Source organism: Corvus kubaryi, unplaced genomic scaffold (genome assembly GCF_017639235.1).
Source record: "Corvus kubaryi isolate FWS band 111438036 unplaced genomic scaffold, C.kubaryi_AGA036_p1.0 37353, whole genome shotgun sequence".
NCBI lineage: Eukaryota > Metazoa > Chordata > Aves > Passeriformes > Corvidae > Corvus > Corvus kubaryi.
The window spans coordinates 2796102-2818046 of NW_024581115.1; the positions used below are offsets into that span (position 1 = coordinate 2796102).

Below are 21945 nucleotides of genomic sequence, written 5' to 3' on the forward strand. Positions count from 1 at the left end.
AACATGAAACATGCCAGGAGGGGAGAAAAGTGGAGTCACGACTTGAGATGCAACGAGCTCCCAGCCAAGGCTGGTGCTGGTGCAGGGGTGGCTGTGTCTTTCTGGGAGCACAGAGCTCTGGCATCCCAGAAGAAGCAACATGCTGGGAGCCCTCAAGAATGGGAGGGGTCTATAACAAGGTTTTGCAGCATCTCTGCATCCCCACTAATAAACTCTTCACCCCAAAGGAAGCATGCACCTGCAGCCCCAAGACACATTGTGCTTGAGGCAGGATCAAGGGCACCACGCCAGGCGGGCCCCAGCAGCAGCCACAAAACCCACGTGAGGCCAGAGCATGCAAAGCCTCTTTGAAAGCAGAGTTCTTGTCATCCTCATGGAGATGTTTCAAGAGGAACGTGGCAACTCCTTTTCTTAATGACTATATATAGGGAAAGCTCTGCTAGGTGACAAGTGGTGAGAGGCTGGAGGAGAGGCAGCCTCTTGCCTGCAAGGACTCAGATAATCGAGCGGAGGAATAGCCAGTGATGAGTCTATTTTGGACTCATCATGCTGCTACTGGAGCATTCACCGAGGAGGCAAAGCCATTTGTTACCTCCTCTCCAGAGAGTGCAAATTCAATAGAGTTCCTTGCCTGCAGCTGCACCGACCCCAGAGCCCACAGAACGCACAGCTGCCGGCAGCACCCCAAGCACTGCCAGGCTCACACTGCCTGGTGGCAAAGGGCTGCTTCCCCTCCTTGGTCCCCTCACCACAGACCCCAGCACCGCCTGGTGCTGCCCAGGGGGCAGTGGTCTCAGCATGGTGCTGACCATCCCAGGCAGGGCTGGGATGCAGGAGTTCACATAGCCAGGTACCAGTCAAGGTGATTGCTGCAACCTGGAAACAGGCTCAGAGGAAAAAGCCTGCCTTGTTTCACCCTGGGACCCTTCCCAGAGCATTCCGATGCCTCTCACCCCAAATCATCCCGCCAGCAGCTGGATTCGGACCCATAAACCCACCTGCAACCCCTCTGCACCAGGAGCTTCCAGGACAGCACTCACCTGCTCGTGGTACTCGATCCCCATGCTGAGCGTGTTAATGAGAATGGCCACCATGATCCCACGGCCGAAATATTTGCTGTCGACGATCTTCCGGAAGGTCTCACACACCATGTGCCAGAAGGCCAGCACCCGGCTGGCTCTCCTGGCCCGGGCTCTGCCCCGCTGTGGGTCCCGCTGGTCACTGTAGTGGGCATCCTGTGTGAACTCATAGACCCCCTCGCTGTCTGAGTCAGCCGTCTCGTTGTCCGACAGCTCGGCCTCGCCCGCCAGTGCTGTGAGGCAGTAAGGGCAGCTCTCGGGGGTGCAGGAGCCACCATCCAGCTTGGTGCAGGGGCTGGAGATCTTGCAAGAGCTTTGGCAGGGACCTGAAATGCCAGCAGGACAGGGAAAGGGCAGCTCGTCAGCTGGGACAGGGGGCTGCAGGAAGCAACCCCCAGTCCCTGTTAGCGCCAAGCCTTTGCCCCTGACACGACAGGCATTTCCTTATCAGAAAAGGGCTCCTGCTGGGTTAAAACCCTGGCTCTTCTCTCTTCTTATGAAGCTCTCTTTGTTGCCCCCAGACAGACACCACCCCAGCTGTGGACCCTGAGCACACCTCATTACATCTCCAGCCATGACAGGAAGGAGGAAGCAATTGGTTGCCCCGGTCCTGGCAGGCTCCCGGCTGTCATTATTGGGAGCACTGTTAGCAGCCTTCTTTCCTGCTCCCTCTGCTGATGCTCCAAAACCACCAGCTTCCCTCTCCACACATTGCCCTCAATGGCAGCTGCCAGGTGTCTCCTGGGTGAAATACCAGCAGGATATTCCCCAAAATTCCCACCAGCTGGCTGCGAGGAGAGAGGCAATGCGTGCGCCTGACTCCTGCGTGGCAGCACCCAGCAGTGAGAATGCAAACCCTGTGCTAAACCAACTCAGAGCCCAGGTCTGTGTGTTTAGTCTCTGGGCTGGGGGCAGGATTTGGTCTCTTCCCTGCACAGCTCCTGGCTGGAAAGGTCAATGCCACTGCAGTGGGGTGGAAAAGGCAGTGACTGCCTGGGAAAGCTTGGCCGAAACACTTCTTGGAGGCTGAGTGTTTGGACTACACTGGCCTGAACTCCCACATCTCAGGATGTGGAGGGGGAAAGAGCATCTTGCAGTGAAAATATGAAACCCTTGATCCAATAAAGATGCATTCAGTGTCTGACTCTTACAGGCTTCCTGAGCAAATCACAGATTTTTAATACTCAGCATCTGTGATTGCCCTTGAGCACTCACACAAAGCAGACACTCAATCTCCCTGAGCCTTGTGTCCCATGGGAGCAGAGCTACACGGTGCTCAGGGGTGTGATAGGACTCAGATCTGGAAGGTGTCCATCTACAATCTCTAGCTGATTTTGGGAGTACAGGATTTGGGAAGTGTTCCCTGTAAATGGTTCGGGGGTGGGGGGAAATCACGGAATTTTGTCCTAACATTTAATCTAAACCCACCCTCTGCAAAGTTTAAAGCCATTCCCCCTTTCCTATCACTACATGTCCTTGTCAAAGTCCCTCTCCAGCTCTCTTGTACTTGTCTAATCTACAAGATGGGGATTGCAAAGAAAATGGATTCACTGAAAATCCTCATATCCCTTGGATTATTGCAGGTATGAAGTCTGGCAGGTTGAAACCTCTCTCCTAAATTTGGCTATAAGAGGCATTAGGTAGGTTGGAAGATTCCTGTTCATCTCACCTGGAAAGCCATCACCTTTCTCTGTAACATGGACTGAAAAGAACCCTGTAAAAATTCAGAGAGAGAAAAAAATTAGGACAAAAACTGTATGTCTGGAGAGCAGCCCCAGATGCAGAACCAGCCCCGGCTCACCCGTGCTCTGTGTCTCTAGAAGCTTGTGCATGGTGCTGTACGGCCCGGGCGGGATGTTGAGGCTCATCAAGGTGCTGCTCCCAGCACCCACCGCCGCCTCCCCCAGGTTCTTCTCTTTCAGCATCTCATGGGAGGTGCTGGAGTGCACTGTGGGGTACACCTTGCTGCCCACGATGTTCTTGGGGATCCCCTCTGGGCTTGGCAAGCCGAGGCTTGGCTGTGTCAGGGACGACCGGCAGCACACCGGCTCGAAGTGGCAGTCGGCATGGTAGATACTGTGCACAGACTCGGTGTTGCTGGGAGAGGCACTGGGGGCCCCCAGGGAGTTGGGTGCCGAGGGAGGGAGCATCAGCCGGTTGGTCCCGTTGTGCAGTGAGCTGGTCTCCACATCGCTGATCTCCGGGCTGGCACGGGGCGCCCGCAGGTTCCCGTTGCCCAGGTGGTAGTGGTGGTGGTGGTGGTGATGGTGGTGGATGAGGTGGTGCACGGAGGATCTCTTCCTGCTCCGGCGCTTCCTGGCGTGCCGCTCGGCTCCTGCCTTGCTCGTGGGGCTGCTGAGGAAGCCCATCCTCACGCCTGCCGCCCTGTAGGCCTTCACCAGCTGCTTGCTGCCTTTCCGGGCAATGTAAACCAGGTACTTGAGGAGCTCGTCGTAGCAGCTGCCTGGCTCTGAGAAGCTGGCGAGGGTGCTGGCGTTGGACAGGTAGCGCACACGCTGCTCCTTCATCAGCTGGCTCTCGCGCTGCTTCGTCTCGGAGAACTGTGTCGCTATCACCACCAGGCACAGGTTGATCATGAAGAAGGAGCCCACCTAAGGGGACAGGGGACATCAGCCACCTCAGTGTGGCTGTGGCACCCCACAGATCTGTAGGGCACAAAGAGAGGGGGACAAACCCCAGCCAACCCCACTCCCTGCGTCACCCAGCGGGGACCACTGGCCGGGCTGACTCACTCCCCCAAGCTCCCACCCCAGGGACTCCCACGCCAGCCCTTCATGGAGGACGTCAGAGATCAAAGATGAGAGAAGATTATTTTGACAAAAACTCTTGCTCTTTTAGGATGGTGTTTTTCTCCCTCCACAGACAGCAGTTGTAATTATCACAATTAGTGGCATTACGATGAATGCACTGAGCCTTCCTGATAGGAGTGTTTTTCTCTGCCAATGTGTGGGCAGCTTGCAAGCAGATCCCTTTCCCCTGCTAACGGAATTTGCGGGTGACTGTTACGCAAGGGCATCAGCAGCCTGTACCCACAGCTTGGAGATTTTCTTTCCAGCCAGGGTTTCATGAGGTTCTGCCTTCTGTAGAGCCCAGCCTGGATCACAGGGAATTACTGACGTGCTAACGGGCTATCACACACTGCTAACGTTACTCGCATGGCATCTGGAAAAGTACTGCTTGCTCTTCCTCTTCATCATCTTGGGGAGGCTGAGAGCAAGGGTTTGTTTCTCTCTTGGGGAAGCTAATAGAAGCATCATGGACTAAACAACCATCTACGTTCTCATCAGGGTTTGAGTCCTGGTTTGACGAGGAGCAGAAATCCCCACAATGACCTAACTGACAATGTGCAGCTATTTTTCTGGACTTAGATCACTTATGTAGCAAGAAAAGGACTCATCTCACTTAGCTACATCTGAGTGAGGCACCTAATGATCCTTCAGAGTCAAGAGAGAAATAGGCGCATCAAGTCTGCAATGCATCTAATTTATTTTGGATGTCTACCTTCAGAGGAGATGAATCACCCCGTTAAAGCACCTATTTTTCTCCCTTGACGATAAAGGGAGTCTAGACAACGAGCTCAGCCAGTCACTGTAGACAATTCTGGTTGCATAGATGAAGCCCATCATGAAGCCCACCCCACAGAAACTCTTTGTTGGCTCCTTTGTGGGTGGTCTCGGATGATGCTGTGAAATGTGGGTGGGCTGTGGGCAGTAATCTCTTCCCTCCTTTCTTAATGCGCTCTCTTAAGTTTGGGACTGTTTTCCTGAAACATCCCCACTGCACCAAGGACCCAGCAGATGGGTTCTTCAATGTGGGGGAATTTTTGGGCAGCCTCTTCCCTTTCTGGCACTCAAAAACAGACCAGGTAACATTTGCCTACTTTAAAACTTAAATTCAAGGTGGCAAGCAAGACAGAGAAGCTTGGAGCACAAGGAGAGAAGTAGTAGAAGTAGCACCAACAACAGAAGTGTATCTACCACCGCTTGAGCACATCTTTCTTTCCTTCCTCATGTTTGCAGCAAAATGCAGCTGCAGCACAATTCTGTAGGGAAGCTGCGTTTCTCCCAGCAGGCTGGTTGCTACTTCAGCTTTTATATTCACTGCATCCTCTGCCCTGTTCCTCTGGGTGACTCCACTCTGCTCTCTCCAGAGGCCAGGAGGACCCCCCTGCTCCCCTAAGGCCACTCACAATGATCAGGAGGATGAAGTAGATGAAGTTGTAGAAGGAGTGTGCATCCATGACAAAGTACATGATGTCCACCCAGCCTTCCAGCGTGATGACCTGGTGGAGACAGGAAGGGAAAACAAACTCCTCAAGGCTCAGTTACAACAAAGTGCACAGGCAATGTTTCTTCTAGCTGGGTCATGTCTGACACCCCATAGTTGGTCTTGGTGCAGTACAAGATGCTGAGGAGCCAAATCCTGCTCCTCCCAATGCCAATAGCCACAGTACCAGCTGCCCAGGCTGCATCCAGCCCCTTTCCAGTGGGACTTAAGGGCCACTAGTGCATTTTGCAGAGAGAAGAGCAGTCTCTAGGCTCTGCCCCGCATGAGCAGCATCTGACTGCACGCCCACAGGGTTTTGTCCATGCATGTGAGGTGGAGACATTCTCAAAACAGGCATCATATTGTATCCCTAACACTTTGAGCACCTGTGCACTACTATATAAGTGCTCACTAGCACAGAACAGCCCCCAGGAGTGCAATTAAACAGCCCCTGGGAACATGTTGGGGGCAGGACCTGCTGTTTGCCCACCTCGTGACAGTTGGCACACGGGGCTCACCTGAAAGATCGCGATCCAGGCGTAGCCAATGTTATCGAAGTTGATGGCTCCCTTGAAGGGGTTGTGCTCCCCAGCAGAGCAGTTGGTGTAGTACTGGTTCCAGTTCACACAGGACGTGTTGGTGGTGTCGTTATAGGAATAATAATCCAGGGTGCACTCCAGACCCTCTTCCCTCCGCGTTGGGATACTCCGGCAGTAGCGCATCCCGTTCTCCCGGGGCTGGGAGCAGATGAAGGGGTTTTCATCTTCGTTCTCTGTCTGGTAGTACCGCTCCAAATCCACCGTGTAGGGGCTGAAAGAGTCCAGACAGGGCTGGGGTTTGCACACCAATTGCAGGCAATCTGGCAAGGAGCTGTAACAGCACAGCTTTTCTGCATCTTGAAGCTATTTTTTAGAGAAGGAATCCCCCTGGATTTACTGCAGCCCCACAGGGTGAGCTGATGTCCCTAGCTGGTTTTGAGAAACTGAGGCAGTGCACTCGACCCCTTGGCAATCCTTCTGATGGCATTATTACAAGTTACTCCATCTGGAAGCACTCTGGCTTTGACTTTAGGAGACTAAGAGAAGGATTCAGTGTGACAGGGCTTCTCTGAAATGTCTTTGCTGCAGTAAGATGGAAATCAGTTAGTTTAAGCTCCTGTATCTCCTGTCCTTCTGGAGATTCTGAGAATTGTTTAGGGAGACTCTATGTACAAGGACCTCCCAAGATTCCTAAAAACCAGAGACAGGGCCTTCATATGCATCTCACCGTGTCAGTTCAGCCCACAGATAAGCTCTAAATTCCCTCTGAGGGTGGCCTTACCACAGCAAACCAGGCAAAAATACTCTTCAGGGAGATGAAACAACCCATGGCCAGCCAGAAACTGGCTCCTTGCTCTGAACACACTATCTCCTTAATGCTGCCAGGACTCCCACTAAAGCTTGCAAAGATATTTTTAAGCCTAGTTCAGCCTGGTTAATTCCTGCAGAATTGTCTGTAATACCCTTCAAAGCCTATCTAAACCCCTGGAATTCTGGCTCAATTAAACAGCACCCAAACCTGTGGCTCTATTGGATTTTCTCGGTGGTGAAACTGTCCCCCTGCTCTGCTGACATTTACTGAACAGGGACGTGTCCTGGTAATGGCACTTCCAGCCACCCTTCGAGGGCATGACCTACAAGAGGGGTGGGAGGGAGATGTTGGAAGGTGCCTCATGCCAGCCTGGCCACAGCAGCAGCAGCAACATGGTCCTGCTGTGTGCAGGAAAGAGGCTTTGGGCTTGTAGGATTCCTCCATCCAGGTGTGAATCCAGCCAGATCCACCCTGGGGAGTCAGCAATCCACTGAAAGGTGTCAGGGGTGGCAGAACTTGGCAGAGTCATCAGGGGTTTGCAGTCACCTGCCTTTCTCCAAGCATTTGAAGGGATGGAAGTGAAAAAAGCAGGTAGGTAGAACAGGCATGGAAACTCTGGAAGAGACGGTCAGCTATCAGGTACTTCAACCACTGTCCAAACAGTGCTACATCAGGCCAGAAAACTGATCACAACAGTCTTTTTGGCCTTAAAATTCAGGGATCTGTGAAAATTAACACTTTGGGATAGAGACTGTCTCTTGCTCTGAGGCTGAAAAGTATCTAGCATCAAAAACGCACGGAAGCTCCATCAGCGTTTCCGGGGATTTAGGTGGGACTCCAAAAGTCATGGCAACAAACACCACCAGCCACTGAAGGGGATTCAGACCTGAGCATCTCCACACAGAAAAGGTCACACATTAATGATATGCTGAATTTAGAAAGCCTGAATTCCCATTCTCAGAGGGTTTCTTGGAGCTTTTATCAATCAGAGAGATTCCCAAGTGCCAGCTGAGGGTTAAGGACAGCCTGCAAATGCAAATGGCAAATTGTCACAGCTCGCTCTGCTCCTGCTGTGTGTGCCCAAGCAGGAGTGATGGTGGCATTTACGAGCAGGGAGCATTTACAGAAGAGAAGGGCTTTTTTACAGAGGAGATCCTGGAGGGACAGCCTCCCTCAAGCTGGGGAGACACTGGTGCTGCCCACACAGACTCACATGCTGAAGTTCTCAGGGAGGAAGCAGCGGTTCCTGAGCAAACCTGCCCACAGCTGGACTCCCACAATGCCAAAGATGAAGAAGACAAAGAAGCAGAGGAGGAGGACGTTCCCCAGCATGGGCAGCGTGTCCAAAAGCAGCGTCACCAGGATGCGCATACCTGAGGCAAAGAGGAAAACCTCACGTTGAATCTTCTTGTTCCAGCTCTGTCCTCCTGACCTTTTCCTTTCCACTGATACTTTTCCTACTATATTTCCTTCTATTCTTTTCCTTCCATCCTCATCACCCACATGTGGCTTGTGAACACTCACAGCTTCCCATCCCCTTTGGCTTCCCCCCAAAGCCCCTGGAACACTCGCCTTCATTCGTGCCTTGCTACTGGACACCAGACCTACCTTTCCTGCTCAAGTCCTCTTCTCCAAAGTTTTCTAGCAATTATGTTTCCTTTCTTCCCTCAGATTAAATTCTGACATTCTCCTTTGCTCAATCGTATTTTTTCTCCACTCAGTATATTTCAAAATTCCCTTCCTTCCCTATTTCCCCTCATCTACCCTAAATGCCCTCACTTCTTTAATATACAGGACTCTCTCTGGCAGTTAATTCTCACAAGTTCAGGAACAGCCAGTTCTGTAACAAAGACAAATTGATGGTGACTTCAACTTGACATTTACACACAAAAAAATGATTTAATCTGACATCCGTGTAATATTCTGCTCATCTCTCACTCTCCTTCTTTCCCCATGTTCTACATTCTCTTACTTGCTTATATTGACTTTTATCTCAAGAAAGCGTTACTGTTGCACCCTTTACTTTGATATTCAGGAAGACTTTTTTCTCTTATCCTGATGCTGTCACCTCCTCTCTCAGGGTTTTTCTTCTACTCCATTGGTGGGGAACAACCACCTTGCATCAACTCCTAATTAACTAAAATTACTTTCTGTGGTTATTGCATTGATCATCATACAAAGCTCATTTTTTATTTTTCCCACCTTGCATTTCTATCCCACTGTAACTACGTTGCAGAGAGGACAAGATAAATTACCCAGCATTTCAAAACACATTAAGTGAATTACATCCCCAGTTAGACAGTGGTGGATAAATTCAGCTATCCACCAGTTCAGCAGCGGGGATAAAAAAAAAACCATTGCAAACAGGATTCTGAAGCTTCTGTAATGATTGAAACATCAGCAGCAAAGCCAGATTAAGTTCAAGAGTCAGGAGCAGGAAAATAAATAGATCCCAGGCACTTCCAGCATCAGCAGAGAGAACTGAAGCTGATTAGTTCTCATCAAGGCATTGGGCCAGTTCAGATAGGGGCGTGCAGACTCAGATTTAATTTGGCTAAAACAGTACTGGATTTGATGAGCAGGATTGTAGGACCAGGAGAAGGATGCTTCTGGTGCAGTTGTACTTAACATACCTGATCCCTACAGCTCCGAGAGGGATGGTGCTCGGTGTCTCTCATGGAGCATGGGGGTTTGCCCAGCACGGGGCAGTGGGAGGGTTTGTGATGGCCAGTGCCATCTGGGACTGGGCTGCCATGCAGCAGCAGGCAATGCCACCCACTGCTGCTTCAGGCAGGGCTGAGACCCTTGTCCATGACGAGAGAAACCAGGACTGGAGAGCCACTGCCCATCCCACCCAGGTCTGCTTTGGAGATGTTGGGGCTGTATGGTATGTATTTGGGCTGTATGGACCAGCTCTGGGGTCCTCAGCACTTCCCAGGGGACTATCTCCATGCACAACAAGACTTCCTCACCCCAATTTCTCCAGGGGAGGATGGAGCATGTCAGGGAGGGTGGGAGCAGCATGGCTCAGACCCCTCTGCCTGTACTGCCTGGCAAAGGCTGTTGGCTCAGTCAATCCCTATCACCTGCAGCCCTTTAGTAGCCTCCTCAGGCCCTCTTCAGATGAGAAAGGAAGGTGTCTGAAGACAGTCCTGGATACCTTATTGACTCCTCTCTGATGCCACAGGTGTCAAAAAGAGCCCAGATAGTGGTGGTAGCACCCAGCACTGCCAGGCTTGGGCAAACGTTTGAGCTGTGATGTAAGATCAAAGCATCTGGGTTTGCCCTTCCATCTTTGGGGTGTGGATCCAGAGAGCTGGCCCCAACAGGGAGGAATTAGGATCTGACTTACTGGGGACCCTGTTAATGGCCCTGAGTGGCCGCAGGACTCGGACGGTGCGGACGGCTGAGAAGCTGACGTTCTGCAGGTCCAGGGAATACTCCAGCATCCTGAGAAAGACACAAAACCACTGAGGAGTGTCACGGATCCGGTGGAGAAATGTTAGATTATCAAACATTATAAAGCAAACATTAAATGCCAACCGCTCACAGAGGGACTTGTTACTGCGTCTCTCCCATCAGGAAAGTTTGCCAGAGGAATTAATTAAAGGTTGTTTGCGTATCAGGATAAAGTCAATGAGGGGGAATGTGATACACCAGCTCACACAGCCACAGATCTCTCTCTCTCTCTCATCTGCTTTGGGCCTCTTTTTGCACGGGGCCAGGCAGAAGCTTCTGAAAATCCCTGCACGCTCCAGAGGGGAAATTTCCAGGCACAGCCCTGTTTTTAACAATTTTACAGATACTGTAATGAATCCCAGTTTGTTGTGCTGAGCACCACCGCAGTCCTGAAAGGAAGAACACCTCCTGGTGCAGACCCCTCTGTGGGCCACAGAAGATGAGCAGCACAGGACACTGAGCTCTGCTACCTCTGCCCAGCAGAGACCCTTGGCAGGTGGGAACAAAACTGGTGACACTTGCAGATTAAAAATGGGGCAAACATGGACCAAGGAACCTCCCATGCTCCCACTGTCTGGTTGAGTCTGCTCAGGACACAGAGCAGCAACATCCCCAGGACTTAGTCTTAGGATGCACCTGGATGGCTGCAAGTCCCTGGGGTGCCCCAGCACCTCTGACTCTTCTCATGGCACCTTTGCTCAAGCACAACAGAGTCCTCAGTCACAACACCTCCAGGACTTTGCTCTCTGGCTGTGGGAAGATCCAAGAGTTCTGCCCAGAATATTCTTGAAGAGGCAGAGCCAGGCAAAGTCAAGGGACACAACCCTGAGGCTCCCCATGCAGTCGGGCTCCCACTGCCACAGGCAGCCACAGGATATTAATTTCTTCCGAAAATTATCAAGTTCCATCTCCAAACAAGCTGGGTGGTTCCCTCCCTCCAACTCTGATGGCTAGAAGCCTAACTTCCAGCCTGCATGTATTCAGGACAAGCTCATTTACATCTGTTCTTATGGCAGCACTGTCATTTAAGTAGCTTCTCGAGCTGTTATTTGTCTCTGATGTTTACCTACCCATGTATTTACAGAGGACAAATCACATCTCCTCTCAGCCTTGATTTTGCAAAGTCAAACAAATCAAGTTCTTCCAGCCCCATCTCACACACAGGCTCTCTGCTTCACAGTTACAACCTTCCTCCACACTTGCCCTGGTCTGAATTAATCTCACCTGATTAGGCATCAAGTTTCTGGAGGAAGTTTTGGTCGCTCTTTGCACAAAGGCATCAGTGCTGTCCCTTCCCTCCCTGCTGGAAATCCCACAGGATCCATCAGTGCTGTGTTGGGTTTGCCATGGCTGCAGCACACTGGAGGCTTCTGCTCTTGCTGCTATCAGCCAAACCCACTCTTCTCCCTCCTGTCCTCCAGCAGGTGAGGGGCACCCAGGGGGGAGAAGACTCCCCTTCCAGCCCCCAAATAAACAACTCCATGTTTAATGCAGTGAGGCTTTACCTGATAGGCTCTAACGAGAATGATCATGATGATCAAACTATAACTAAGATGAAAATAACCTCAACATATTCCTCTCTGTTTAGCTGACCCCCACAGCAATGGGACAGTCCCAGGAGATGGAGGCTGGACAGGCACATATGGATACTACAAATTTGTTCTCAGCCTCTGACCAAAAAGGAAGGCAGTGTGTTCACAAAATCCCACCTGCCCTGGGGGTAGAAAACCAGCCCCTTCCTCAGTGCACAGGACTCCCTGCACTGGGCAAGCTTTGGCTAAGGTGAGGAGAGGGGCAGTGGTTTCCCTGGCTGTCATGGCTGTCAAGTTTCACTCGCTGTTCAAAAAGATTTCTGTATGGTTAGCAATATTCAGGTTAAAAGCCCATACCAAACACACAGCTTTTCTTTCATCCATTATTAAAACAGAGGCTGCCAGCAAAATTCAGAGCAGCACACGGTTACTTGCACCAAGACAAATCATTTTCTGATTAATGACAGCTCCAGACGCACTTCCAGAGATGTGAGTGCTTGTAAGCTGCAAAGGACGTGCTGTAAAATGCATTTTGATTTAATTCATTAAAGAACAATTATAATGCCAAATTTAAAGGAACAAGCCAAACAACAACCCAGAAGCTTGAGCAAACACTTGAACACCAAGGCCAAGAGAAAGAAGGTGGTCTCCTGCCCCTGTTGCTGGACACGGCTACCAGAACTGGTGTTACAGCACTACCAAGCTCAGCCCCAGCCCCAGACTACAGGCTCCACACCTTGCTGGTAACCAACAGCTCAAGGGCCTTGAGAGAACCCAGTATTGGAGAAAAAAATGTCAGTAGAGTTCAGTCACTAAAGAGCAAGTCCAGTGAGAACACCACCAGTCCCCAGCTCTAAGGTCACTTCCCAAGGCAAGGGGAAGCATGGGAAGAATCAATCTGCATCCCTGGCAAGGGAAGATACCCAGGGAGAGCAAATGTCAGGATGTCACCAGCTGGTGAGGTGACAGGTACATTTACCAGCATATATAGCATTTATGCATTGGAAATCTGCAGTGTAAAAGGCTCTTGATGAAGCTTCAATTCAAATGTCATCTCTGCTCAGAGGGGAAGGCGCGATGCCTGTCAGCGCTGCCGCCACCGACCTGGTGCCCAGCCAAGTTAAAGGCTCAGAGAGAAACTCAGCATTAAATAGGATGGATTCACAGCTCGTCAGAGTGATCAGCAACCCCCGATCGCTGGAGTTATTCAGAAGGAAAGCGGAAATATTTAGGACTTTCTAAGAATAAAAGTGGAGCATCTGCAAAGCCAGACGTACAACGGGCTGGTGGTGGGATGCAGAGAGGGAGCTGATGCAAACCTTTGGCAAACGCTTCTCCAAGCAGGAAAACTCCCAAGGCTCAGCTGACAGGCAAAAGGGATGGCTCAGGATGGACCAGGCAGGTGAAATTCATTCCTATTCTGCCTGGAGACAGTGAGTTGGAGCATGCTGGGGTTTCTCTCATGTAAAACCCAAAGCACTGGGAAGGATTTCCTGAGTGCAATGCCAGGCAGCAACCCTGAGGTAAAGGGCTTTCAAAAGTGATGCTCAGGGCATCACAGGAAGGGTTCAAGGGGCTCTGCTTACCCAGAGAGCCTCTAACAGAGCACAGAAATTCCAGCAAAGCCCTTCTCACACCTAGCCAGCACCGCTTCTCAGACACCCTGCTCTCAGCCCTGACTCTGCTCCAATCCCCGGGATCACCCCTGCTCAGGAAGTAGAAGATGTTGTGAAAACCCAGCAGAGCCACACAGAGAGTTTCTGCTGAGGGCGCTTTCCAAGGAAAGCTTGAACTCTCCCCTTTCACAGCTGGGTGCTGGGGATGCTGCACAGCCAGGGGATGTGACCAAGGTCACACGAGGAGCCGGTGGCAAAGCAGCAGTGGCTGCAGGCAAGGCCACTCCCGAGAGCTGCCCACCCCCTGCACACTCAGAGCCCTGCACTGCCAGGGAGAGATAGGCTGAGATTTATTCAGCGTTAAAAAGCTTCCAAAACTGGGCATATAGACACCCTTTATCTACAAAGCACAGCCATCAGTGGGTGATGTTAAGCCATCAGTGCTGGAAAAGACAAGGAGAAATTATTTAGGCGGCGCTGTATCTTCAGAAAGCTGGAATGAAATTTCCCCCTGGCTCTCGCCAGCTTGCTTGTGCTCTGCTTTCACTCAGGGGCTGCGTTTGGAGCCTTGCGAGTCTCACCGCATTCGTGGGTGTTGCTTAATTTTAAAAATACTCATTTCAATCAAGCTGAACAGAAGAAAAAGAATAGCACACAGAGAGCATGAACCCTGCAGCCTGCTGGATCCAGCTGCACCATGTGTCCCAGCCAGGACACTTGACTAATGAGGCTTTTGAAGCAGCAGCAAGTTCAACTGAAGAACTGAAAGAAACTAAAGAATTACCTTTTTAAAAGTCCTAAAACTTTAAAAAAAACCCAGGCTTTTCACAGGTGGATTTGAGTCAGCTCAGCTGCGAGGGAGACTGCTGAGGGCTTTCTTTTACCCAGCAGGTTTCTGTGAGTCAGGGATGCAGCTCGTTTGGGATGCTCTGCTCCAAAGGCTGTGGGAAGGCAGCACGGAGCACAGAGCATCCACAGCCATGGATTTCATCAGTGCCCAGGTCTTGGCTACCCTTTATCCACCCAAAAGTAACTTAAAACATTAAATTGCACAGCTCAGCCCCAGATACCGAATTCCTGGAGGTTCGTGATGACGAGTGTTGGCTTGATGTTGTTCTGGCACTTCTGCTCAGAGCAGAAAGCACCTAATTTGGGATTAGTCAGGACATGGTGTGGCTACAGAGAAGGCTCCTAGTTTCCAGGACACTCACATCCACCCTGGAAAGCCCAGGAAAGGGCCAGGCTCCTGGGAGCAGGTTTGGTGCAGCTTTCCCTGCTGCCCAGAGGGGCTGTGGCTGCGGCAGTGGCTGCACATTGGGTAATTGCGTGTGCAAATCAGCCTCTTACACGGGCAATTACCCCCCTGTGCTCGCTCGGGGTGCCCAGGCAGCACAGAGGGCACTGCTGCCACGTCCCCATGCGCTGTTCCTCAGATCAGAGGGCTCAACAGAGGCAGAGGGGATGAAAAAGCAACATTCATCCTGCCTCCCTGTTAGTTTTGTTCTTAAGGGATGAAGAGAGTAATATATGGGGGAAGAACAGCCTTTGCAGTGGGAGGCTGCAGCAGGGGCTCCTGTAGGCAGTCCCACACCAGCTCTTTCTTCCCTGTGTCTGAACCAGGGGGCTGAAACAGCCCCTTGATCAGCTTTGTACAGATAAAATGCCCTTCAGAGGAGCCCTGCCTGCCTGTGGAGCGATCTGGCGCTGCGGGGTGAAGGCCACATGCTGGAAGCTTCACCCAGAGCACTCAGCAGGAATCTCGCTCTGGCTGCTGCAGCCATGGGATCACAGCTCCCCACAGAGACCCGTCTGGCACCATAGCCTTCATTCCAATTTCTGAACTAAAGAGCTTTTCAGACCCCATCCAGGTTTAGATGGAGCAGGGATGGAGTGGGGGCTGCGGCATCTCTTTCTCTCCTGTCACCTATGAACACAACAGGGCTTCCTGCAGCCTATTTCATCCCTGAAATTCAGCGCTCAAAACCAGGAGGGAGAAAGACATCCTTAAAGGTTGTTTATGAAGGCTTCAGTGGAGCTCACTGTTTAATACAGCCTTCAACAGAGGGAGAAAAAAATATAACAAACATTAGAAATGTTCAGGAAGCAAAGAGAGAAAGAAGTGGTGTCTGTTCCTGAATAAAGCAGGCTGCCAACCACCTCCAGCCCCAGCTCCTCTTCAGTCATAAGCGAAATATTCCAGAAGTGTTTAACTTTCCTACAAAGTCTTTGAAGAGGCTCGTTACCATTACAATGAGCAAAGCACAAACAGGACTCCTCAGTCTTGGCCAAACAACTGACTGAGCCCGGAGTAACCACAGACCCACACAGCTCAAACAGGGGATGATGCACAGCCCTGCTCAGTGGGGAGCAGAACGTGGGCACAGGAAGGCAGAGAGGAACCCCGTGAGCTCTTACAGCTCCAAATTATCCCCTGGTGTAAAGCTTTCTCATGGGAAAGCAATAAACCATTAGGGATTTTTGTTGTTTTGAGGTTAGAATTATAGAATAGAACCATGAAATCTCCTGAGCTGGAAGGGAACCACAAAGATCAAATCCTAGCTCCTGGCCCTGCACAGGGTAACTCCAAAATCACACCATGGGGTTTTTTGATGAGGATGGCTTAAAGCCTATTTCAATCTACACGGATGCAGAGGTCCATGGAAGTCCTTATCTGAACAAAGCCAGAACAAGCTGTTGTCCTGCAAGGCTGGGGCTGCAGCAACGTGTGGGGCTAGGGCTGGCTTCAGCTGAGCAGAAGGGAGATCTCAGTCTGTGGCTACCCTCTTCCCATGGACTGAGCAGAGGAGATGTCCCTGTGCCCTGCTGGGAAGACAGTGGATGCTGGGTCCTACAGTGGCCAGGGAGACACCAAGCCAGGGCACATCTCCATCCCACAGCTCTGGCTCATCAGCCCAAGCCTCAGTCAGCATCAAACAGAAACCACTTCTGCATATTTTGGGATGTAAACAAGCATCCGTCCTCAATACATCTGTGTCTTATGCTGGGAGAGGTCAAAATTATATCGAGTCATATTTAGAGGGCAAGAGCTGCTTGCAATGCCTGTTAACCTTGAGAGTGTTCTCTCACAAGCAAACTCCCCAAATCCCCTCCTCTAAAAATAATGCAACATAATGATGCCATTCATCACTTTTTTTTCCATCCCCTTTTTCCCCACACAACTCCATAACCTGCAGCCAAAGCCGTGTTTGCCTGAGCAGGCTTTTGATAGTGCGGCGCTATTCTCATCTCCGGCAAGTTTTACTGTAATTACAGAGATGTGTTGCAGACATTACACACTCTACAATTAGCACTAACTGCATTACATTGTCACAAAGAAGTCATTTACTCTCCATGAGTTCGTGAGATTGGTCTGGACAGTTTAACAGAGCTGAGAAGCACTTAATGGCATCCCACAGAAGCGGCCAGCAGGAGCAAGGACAGCATCCAAGAGGCTCTCCCAGCCCTTCAAGAGGCAGATTTGGGGCAAAAATGCACAAAAAGGCTTCTCCACAATGATAACCTCTGTCAGGTCTAGAAAGTTCTCAAAGAATGGGCAAGATAAAATGCCACAAGTTTGGCTTTTTGGGGGGGAGGGAGGCGGTGTGGGTTGAAGCCTGTTCTAAACTGGGGGCGGCTGGGAAGGATTCCTACGGATGCTGTGCCCGTGGGAGTGTGCAGCCCCAGTATGACATGCTTTCCCCACCTGATGCCCCACAGACATAGTTTGCTGCTTCTCCTCCCCCCTCACATCACTTTCTGCAGCCCATGGGAAGAGAAGTGGCAGGGAAAGCAGGAGAGCAGGAGCTCGGGGTCCGGCTGGGTACTGGGGAGCTCACACTCTGCTGCTGCTTTCTCCCTTCCGTGTCTTGCACATAAAAGGCAGAGAAAAAATGTGAAGACAAAACCGAAGTTGCTCCATTGTGGTCACCTGGCCGACATGGAAACCTCAGTCTCCTCCCCTGGCATTTCGCTGGGGAGCCTGGTTGAGGCCCTTATGTGAGACCTCCATAAAACACGTGACTCGCTTTATCTGGTATCTAAGCAAACCCAGCTGGGTTGTCAGGATTGCCCTGGCACATCCTCTCCAGGGCCCCAGTTTGGCTCTGGCCTCTTTCCTGACACCTGCTCAGGTGCAGAATTCCTCCACGCAGAGTTCAGCTCCTCCCTTGCTCCTGTGCTCTGCTGTGAGCACCACGGGCTGGGAGCTCATTGGGGTAATTTGCCCTGTCTGGGAACCAAAGAGCTGCACTAAGGGCTACCTAAAGAACTTCCCTCTGTCTGTTTGGGATTTGACCCTGCAGCTCTTTTATCCCTTATCCCTTACGGTGTTTTTTACCTATATCTTAGATCTACTAAGGGCTTGAGTCCCTTACTTTTTTCTCTGCTACAGCAGTGGCCCACTCCTGCAGCCCCTTTGGCTTTCCCTGGCACTCAGCAGGCCCTCCAGGATTGAAGCAATGCTCTGAGTAGGATGCAGCACTTCAGGATGGATGGGCTAGGGTTGGAGGAGAGCACAAGGGCGCAAAAGGGAGCAGAGAAAGCCAGTGCTGGGGGAGGAGAGGCTGTTTTATATTTAAATCCCGTTCGATCCTTTGCCAGCCAAATTGATTTTGACGGGACCCAGATGGGAACAGTTCATGCACGTGGAGGAAAGAGCCATCACTTAGTGAGAGGCAAAGCTGACCTGGCAGAAGGCACGAGAGGGTCAGGCTGCCATGCTGCAAAAAACCTCTGCAGCAAAAAAAACGTCTCTGCATGTCAGGGGTGGGGGAGCAGCTGCTGCAGGGCGGGGATCTGTGGCTCTGCCCAGGAAGGAGATGACCCTCACACACCAAACACCTGGCTGGGTGCAGCAGGTGTGCAGAGATTTCTTCGCTTAAGCAAAGAGAAGTGATATTTTGGCATAGGAATAAGGATGGTCCCTGCTGGTGTCCCTCTAGAGGGAGGTCCCATCATGGTGGAGTCCCCACAGAAGCACATCAGGGATAAGTCTGGCTCCAAAGGCTTTGCAAGTTCAACAGGCAAAGGCAGGACCAGGCTGGGAGGGGAAGGTGGCAGCACCCCAGGAACAGCCCAGCATCTGTGACCATGCTTCCCCAGATGGGATGTCCGGCCTTGCTTGGGTTGGGCTCTTCATCACAATTAATTCCAGTAAAAGACATAATAAACCGGAAGAAATAAAGGTGGCTTAGCAAGCTCCAGCCCTTGGATGTGCTGCTGGCACTGCTACAACCCTCCGAGACCTGATTGGACCTGTGGTCCCTTCTTGTCCAACGTCCTGTCACTGCTGTCCCTAACATTGTTCAGACATTTCAGGAGGAAACTTTGAGCCTTCTCCTAAACCGAGGAGCCAGAGGCTGGTGGGGCTGGTAAGCAGGAGATTGTGGCCTCCTGCAGAAGACAGGTTTATGGGGAAAATTATAGCTCCTGGGTCTGAAGCTCACTGCATCTTTCACCTCTGCAGCAATGAATTTTTCAAGCTAAGGATGCACTGGGAGACCTGGCACCTCTGTTTTACTTCTTCCAGCTGACTGCCAGAGGAATGGGCCATGTCCCTGTGAGGCCAGCAATGGACCAAAAGCAAAACTCACCAAGGTGTTGCCCCTTTTTGGGCCACATCAAACCCATGCCAGGTCTGGGAGGGGCCTTTGCTTCTTTCCAAGAAAAGAAAAGCTGGGAGGGGCCTCTGCTTCTTTCCAAGAAAATCTAGTAAATTCGATCCCTAGCTCTATCAAAAGAGGAAAAAACCCACTGTTTTCGCAAAGGTCTTGGGGCTCTTGAGGCAGGGAGGGGAGGCGAGGGCCAGCAAGAGATTCGTGTGTCAAAGAAACTCAGCTCGCTGGCCGCTGGCCAAGGACTTTTCATGTGGATTTCCAGCCTCTGCCAGGAGACTCTCGGGTGCTGGAAGAGCCTTTAACTCAAACCAGGTGCCTCTGAAAGGAAAACACTCAGAAAGGCAAACGTGGTTGCTTTCCCTCAAGAAAAAAAATAGGTATATATATAATGAGGGCAATCGTGAGCATTTCAGTGAAGATCCTTCCTGGCACAGCCCTCTGTGCTCCCAACCGCCCACTCCAGCCATGGAAACTGAAACCTTTGGTGGGCTGGAGGGAGGAGAGCCAAGCCCAGCGCCCAGCAAGGAGCCCCAGGGCACAGGCTGGTCCAAATCCACCACAAACAACTTTTGTCACCCTGCCCTGCTCTCTCCGTGAGCTGAGCATCAGCTCTCCCTCAAGCTACTGAGAGCACCAGAGGGGCAGCTGCAGCTCAGGAGTGATCCCTGCTGGGAAGCTGAGATGGACAACACCAACAGCACCGACACCCAGCCGGCCCCAGCCTTCACTGCTGCAAACCAGCTGCTCCCCCAAATCCAGTGCTTGCCAAGCAGAGCCTTAAATAACAACAGAGAGACTCAGGAAGAAGAGGAGCTGCCTCCCCAGACTTACCCTGCAATGACGATGAAGAAGTCCAGGCGGTTCCACGTGTCTCCCAGGTAGCATTTCTTCCCAAAAATGCCCAGCGCGATCATTTTGACAATCATTTCCACAGCAAAGAAGGCAAAGATGAAGTCGTCAAAGCTCTGCAAAAGAAAGGAAGGGAAGAGGGATGCTCCTGCACACTTGCACAAGGGAGGGAATTAGAAGACCTGAGCCCAGCAAGGTCTCCTCTTGCACCACTGAAAGCTAAATCCCTGGGAAGAAGCTGTGCTGAGAGCAGCCCTCTGTCTTCCCCAGCCCGGATGGCCCAACAGCACCCACAGTGCCAGGATAACGGGACAAGCATATTTTGGCCTCTGCTTGCACTGTCTGCTAGATGGTTGGCCTTCCCAAGCACTCCAAGAAAGGCTTGGCTAGGCTGGGGCTGGCACAGCCTGGCAGGGGTTTTGTCTGACAGCACTGTGTGTTCTCATCCCAGCACCAAAACCAGCATTTTCCAGGTGCTGACAGGACAGACAGTGCAGGCAGGACCTGCCATCCTGGGACACAAGGCAACCATGGCTGGACCCAGCTCAGTCCTTCCCTCTCCACATCAACCTCAGGCTGCTCTTGAGCTTCCAGCAGCTCCGGGGCCGTACCTGGAGGATCCTGCAGCGTGGTGAGTCGCAGGCGATGTCCTCGCAGGGGTGGAACATGCCCAGTGTCACACAGTTGAGCAGGATCACCAGCATGCTGACCCTCTCAAACCACCTGCACACACCCGTCAAGGAGGCAATGGACCCAGAGGTGTATCCACGAGAAGCCACTGCTGAATTGGAAAGGTTTCCATGGCCTTTAAGGCCAGGAGCAGACCAGCTTCCCCACGCTAGGCGCTATCTGGGTTTGCATGTTTAGATCCCTGCACGTGTTCTCCCCGTGCTGCCATCAGTGGCTACAGCTGATGTGAAAACCATTCTAAAATGGAAGTTGCATGGCAAGAGTGCTGAGTGCTTATGTGATGGATTAAAACATTAAATTAAATGAGCAATATCAACTTTTAGAAAAAAACTAAAAAACCCCACACCATTAATTTCCTCTCCTGGCGTTTTACAGAAAAGCACTTTAACAACATTACAATTTCTATTAACCATGTCACAGCTTATCCCAGGGGCGTTTCCCTGAAGCCACTGCTTGAACTTTCATTCCCACTCCAAATTAAGACTGCCAAAACCATTAATGAACTGCCTAAAAGCCTTTAAGTGAGGGCCAGCAGAGCCCATTCCCTACCCTGCCTCCTGCCTCTCAGAGCAATTTTTAAAGAGTTGAGCTGCTGGGACAGATGCTGGATGCACTTTTGGGGCAGAATAAAGTGTGCTGCTGCAGCACATCCCCATAGGGATGGTTCAAACCTGGTACCCAATTCCTGCATCCTTCTGGGGGCATTTCCAGGCTGCCTGGAGCACAGAGATGGGAAATCCAGACGCTGGTTCAATGTGGTGCTGGGGTTATCTTCCAGCCTAGTATGAGAAACACCCTCTCGATTGCCAGAACCCACAGGCAGCAGGGCCGTGCTCCTGCCTGGGTGCCAGCAGCAGCTTCCATGCTCCAGGAAAATAAGCGTGGCCCCTGTCAGACGAGAGTTTTCACTGCAACACGGCAGCGGGTGGTGTCGGGGAGCTCGTGCTGTAGCGTTATCTGCCTGGGGAAGGGGAAGGTGAGGATGAATCAGCAGGTGCCTCCCTACCGGGCACGTGGGGCTGGGGCTGGCAGTTCCCACCACCCATCCTGGGCAAATTCCTGGAAAACCACATGGGGCTGAGTCACAGTTTGGTTGTCAGCAATCTGGATCTTTTAATCGGGAGAAATGTTTACAGGATATCAGGATAGACATTCCAACTGTCAAGTTGGGGCTATGGGCTGGAATATTTAGCCAAAATATAGTCCGTGGAGGGCAGACAGAGGAGGGGGCAGCTCCTGAAGGGAATCCCCAACTTGAGGGGCTGGGAAGATCCCCCAGCAGAACCAGCCGTGTCCAGGGCTCTGCCAGCAAGAAACTGCAAAGCCCTTGGGAACACAAAGAATTAAAGAAAACACCCTGTAAGATCCCAAAGGGGTGACAGAAGGAATGTCACCTGCATGCACTGTGCAAGATATGCAGCAGCGAAGTGAGGAGGTCCCAGGGCAGCCAGGTTGGTTGGGTCAAAAC

At 51.5% G+C, this 21945-nt stretch overlaps 1 protein-coding gene across 27 annotated transcripts in view; it reads right to left on the reverse strand.

Moving 5' to 3' along the window:
- CACNA1G (calcium voltage-gated channel subunit alpha1 G) overlaps nt 1-21945 on the reverse strand; it is a 146504-nt gene that overhangs the window by 80937 nt on the left and 43622 nt on the right. For all 27 annotated transcript variants that reach the window (XR_006016725.1, XR_006016726.1, XM_042032425.1 and 24 more), the window contains exons 2-10: nt 20399-20510; nt 19770-19903; nt 10069-10166; nt 7930-8089; nt 5885-6176; nt 5290-5382; nt 2881-3691; nt 2749-2793; nt 1041-1405 (exon numbers count right to left, since the gene is read on the reverse strand). Coding sequence is in view for 25 of the 27 variants with exons in the window: in XM_042032425.1 (XP_041888359.1) it covers nt 1041-1405; nt 2749-2793; nt 2881-3691; nt 5290-5382; nt 5885-6176; nt 7930-8089; nt 10069-10166; nt 19770-19903; nt 20399-20510 (2110 nt within the window). In the remaining 2 variants the exon portion in view is untranslated. The remainder of the gene's footprint in view (nt 1-1040; nt 1406-2748; nt 2794-2880; nt 3692-5289; nt 5383-5884; nt 6177-7929; nt 8090-10068; nt 10167-19769; nt 19904-20398; nt 20511-21945) is intronic.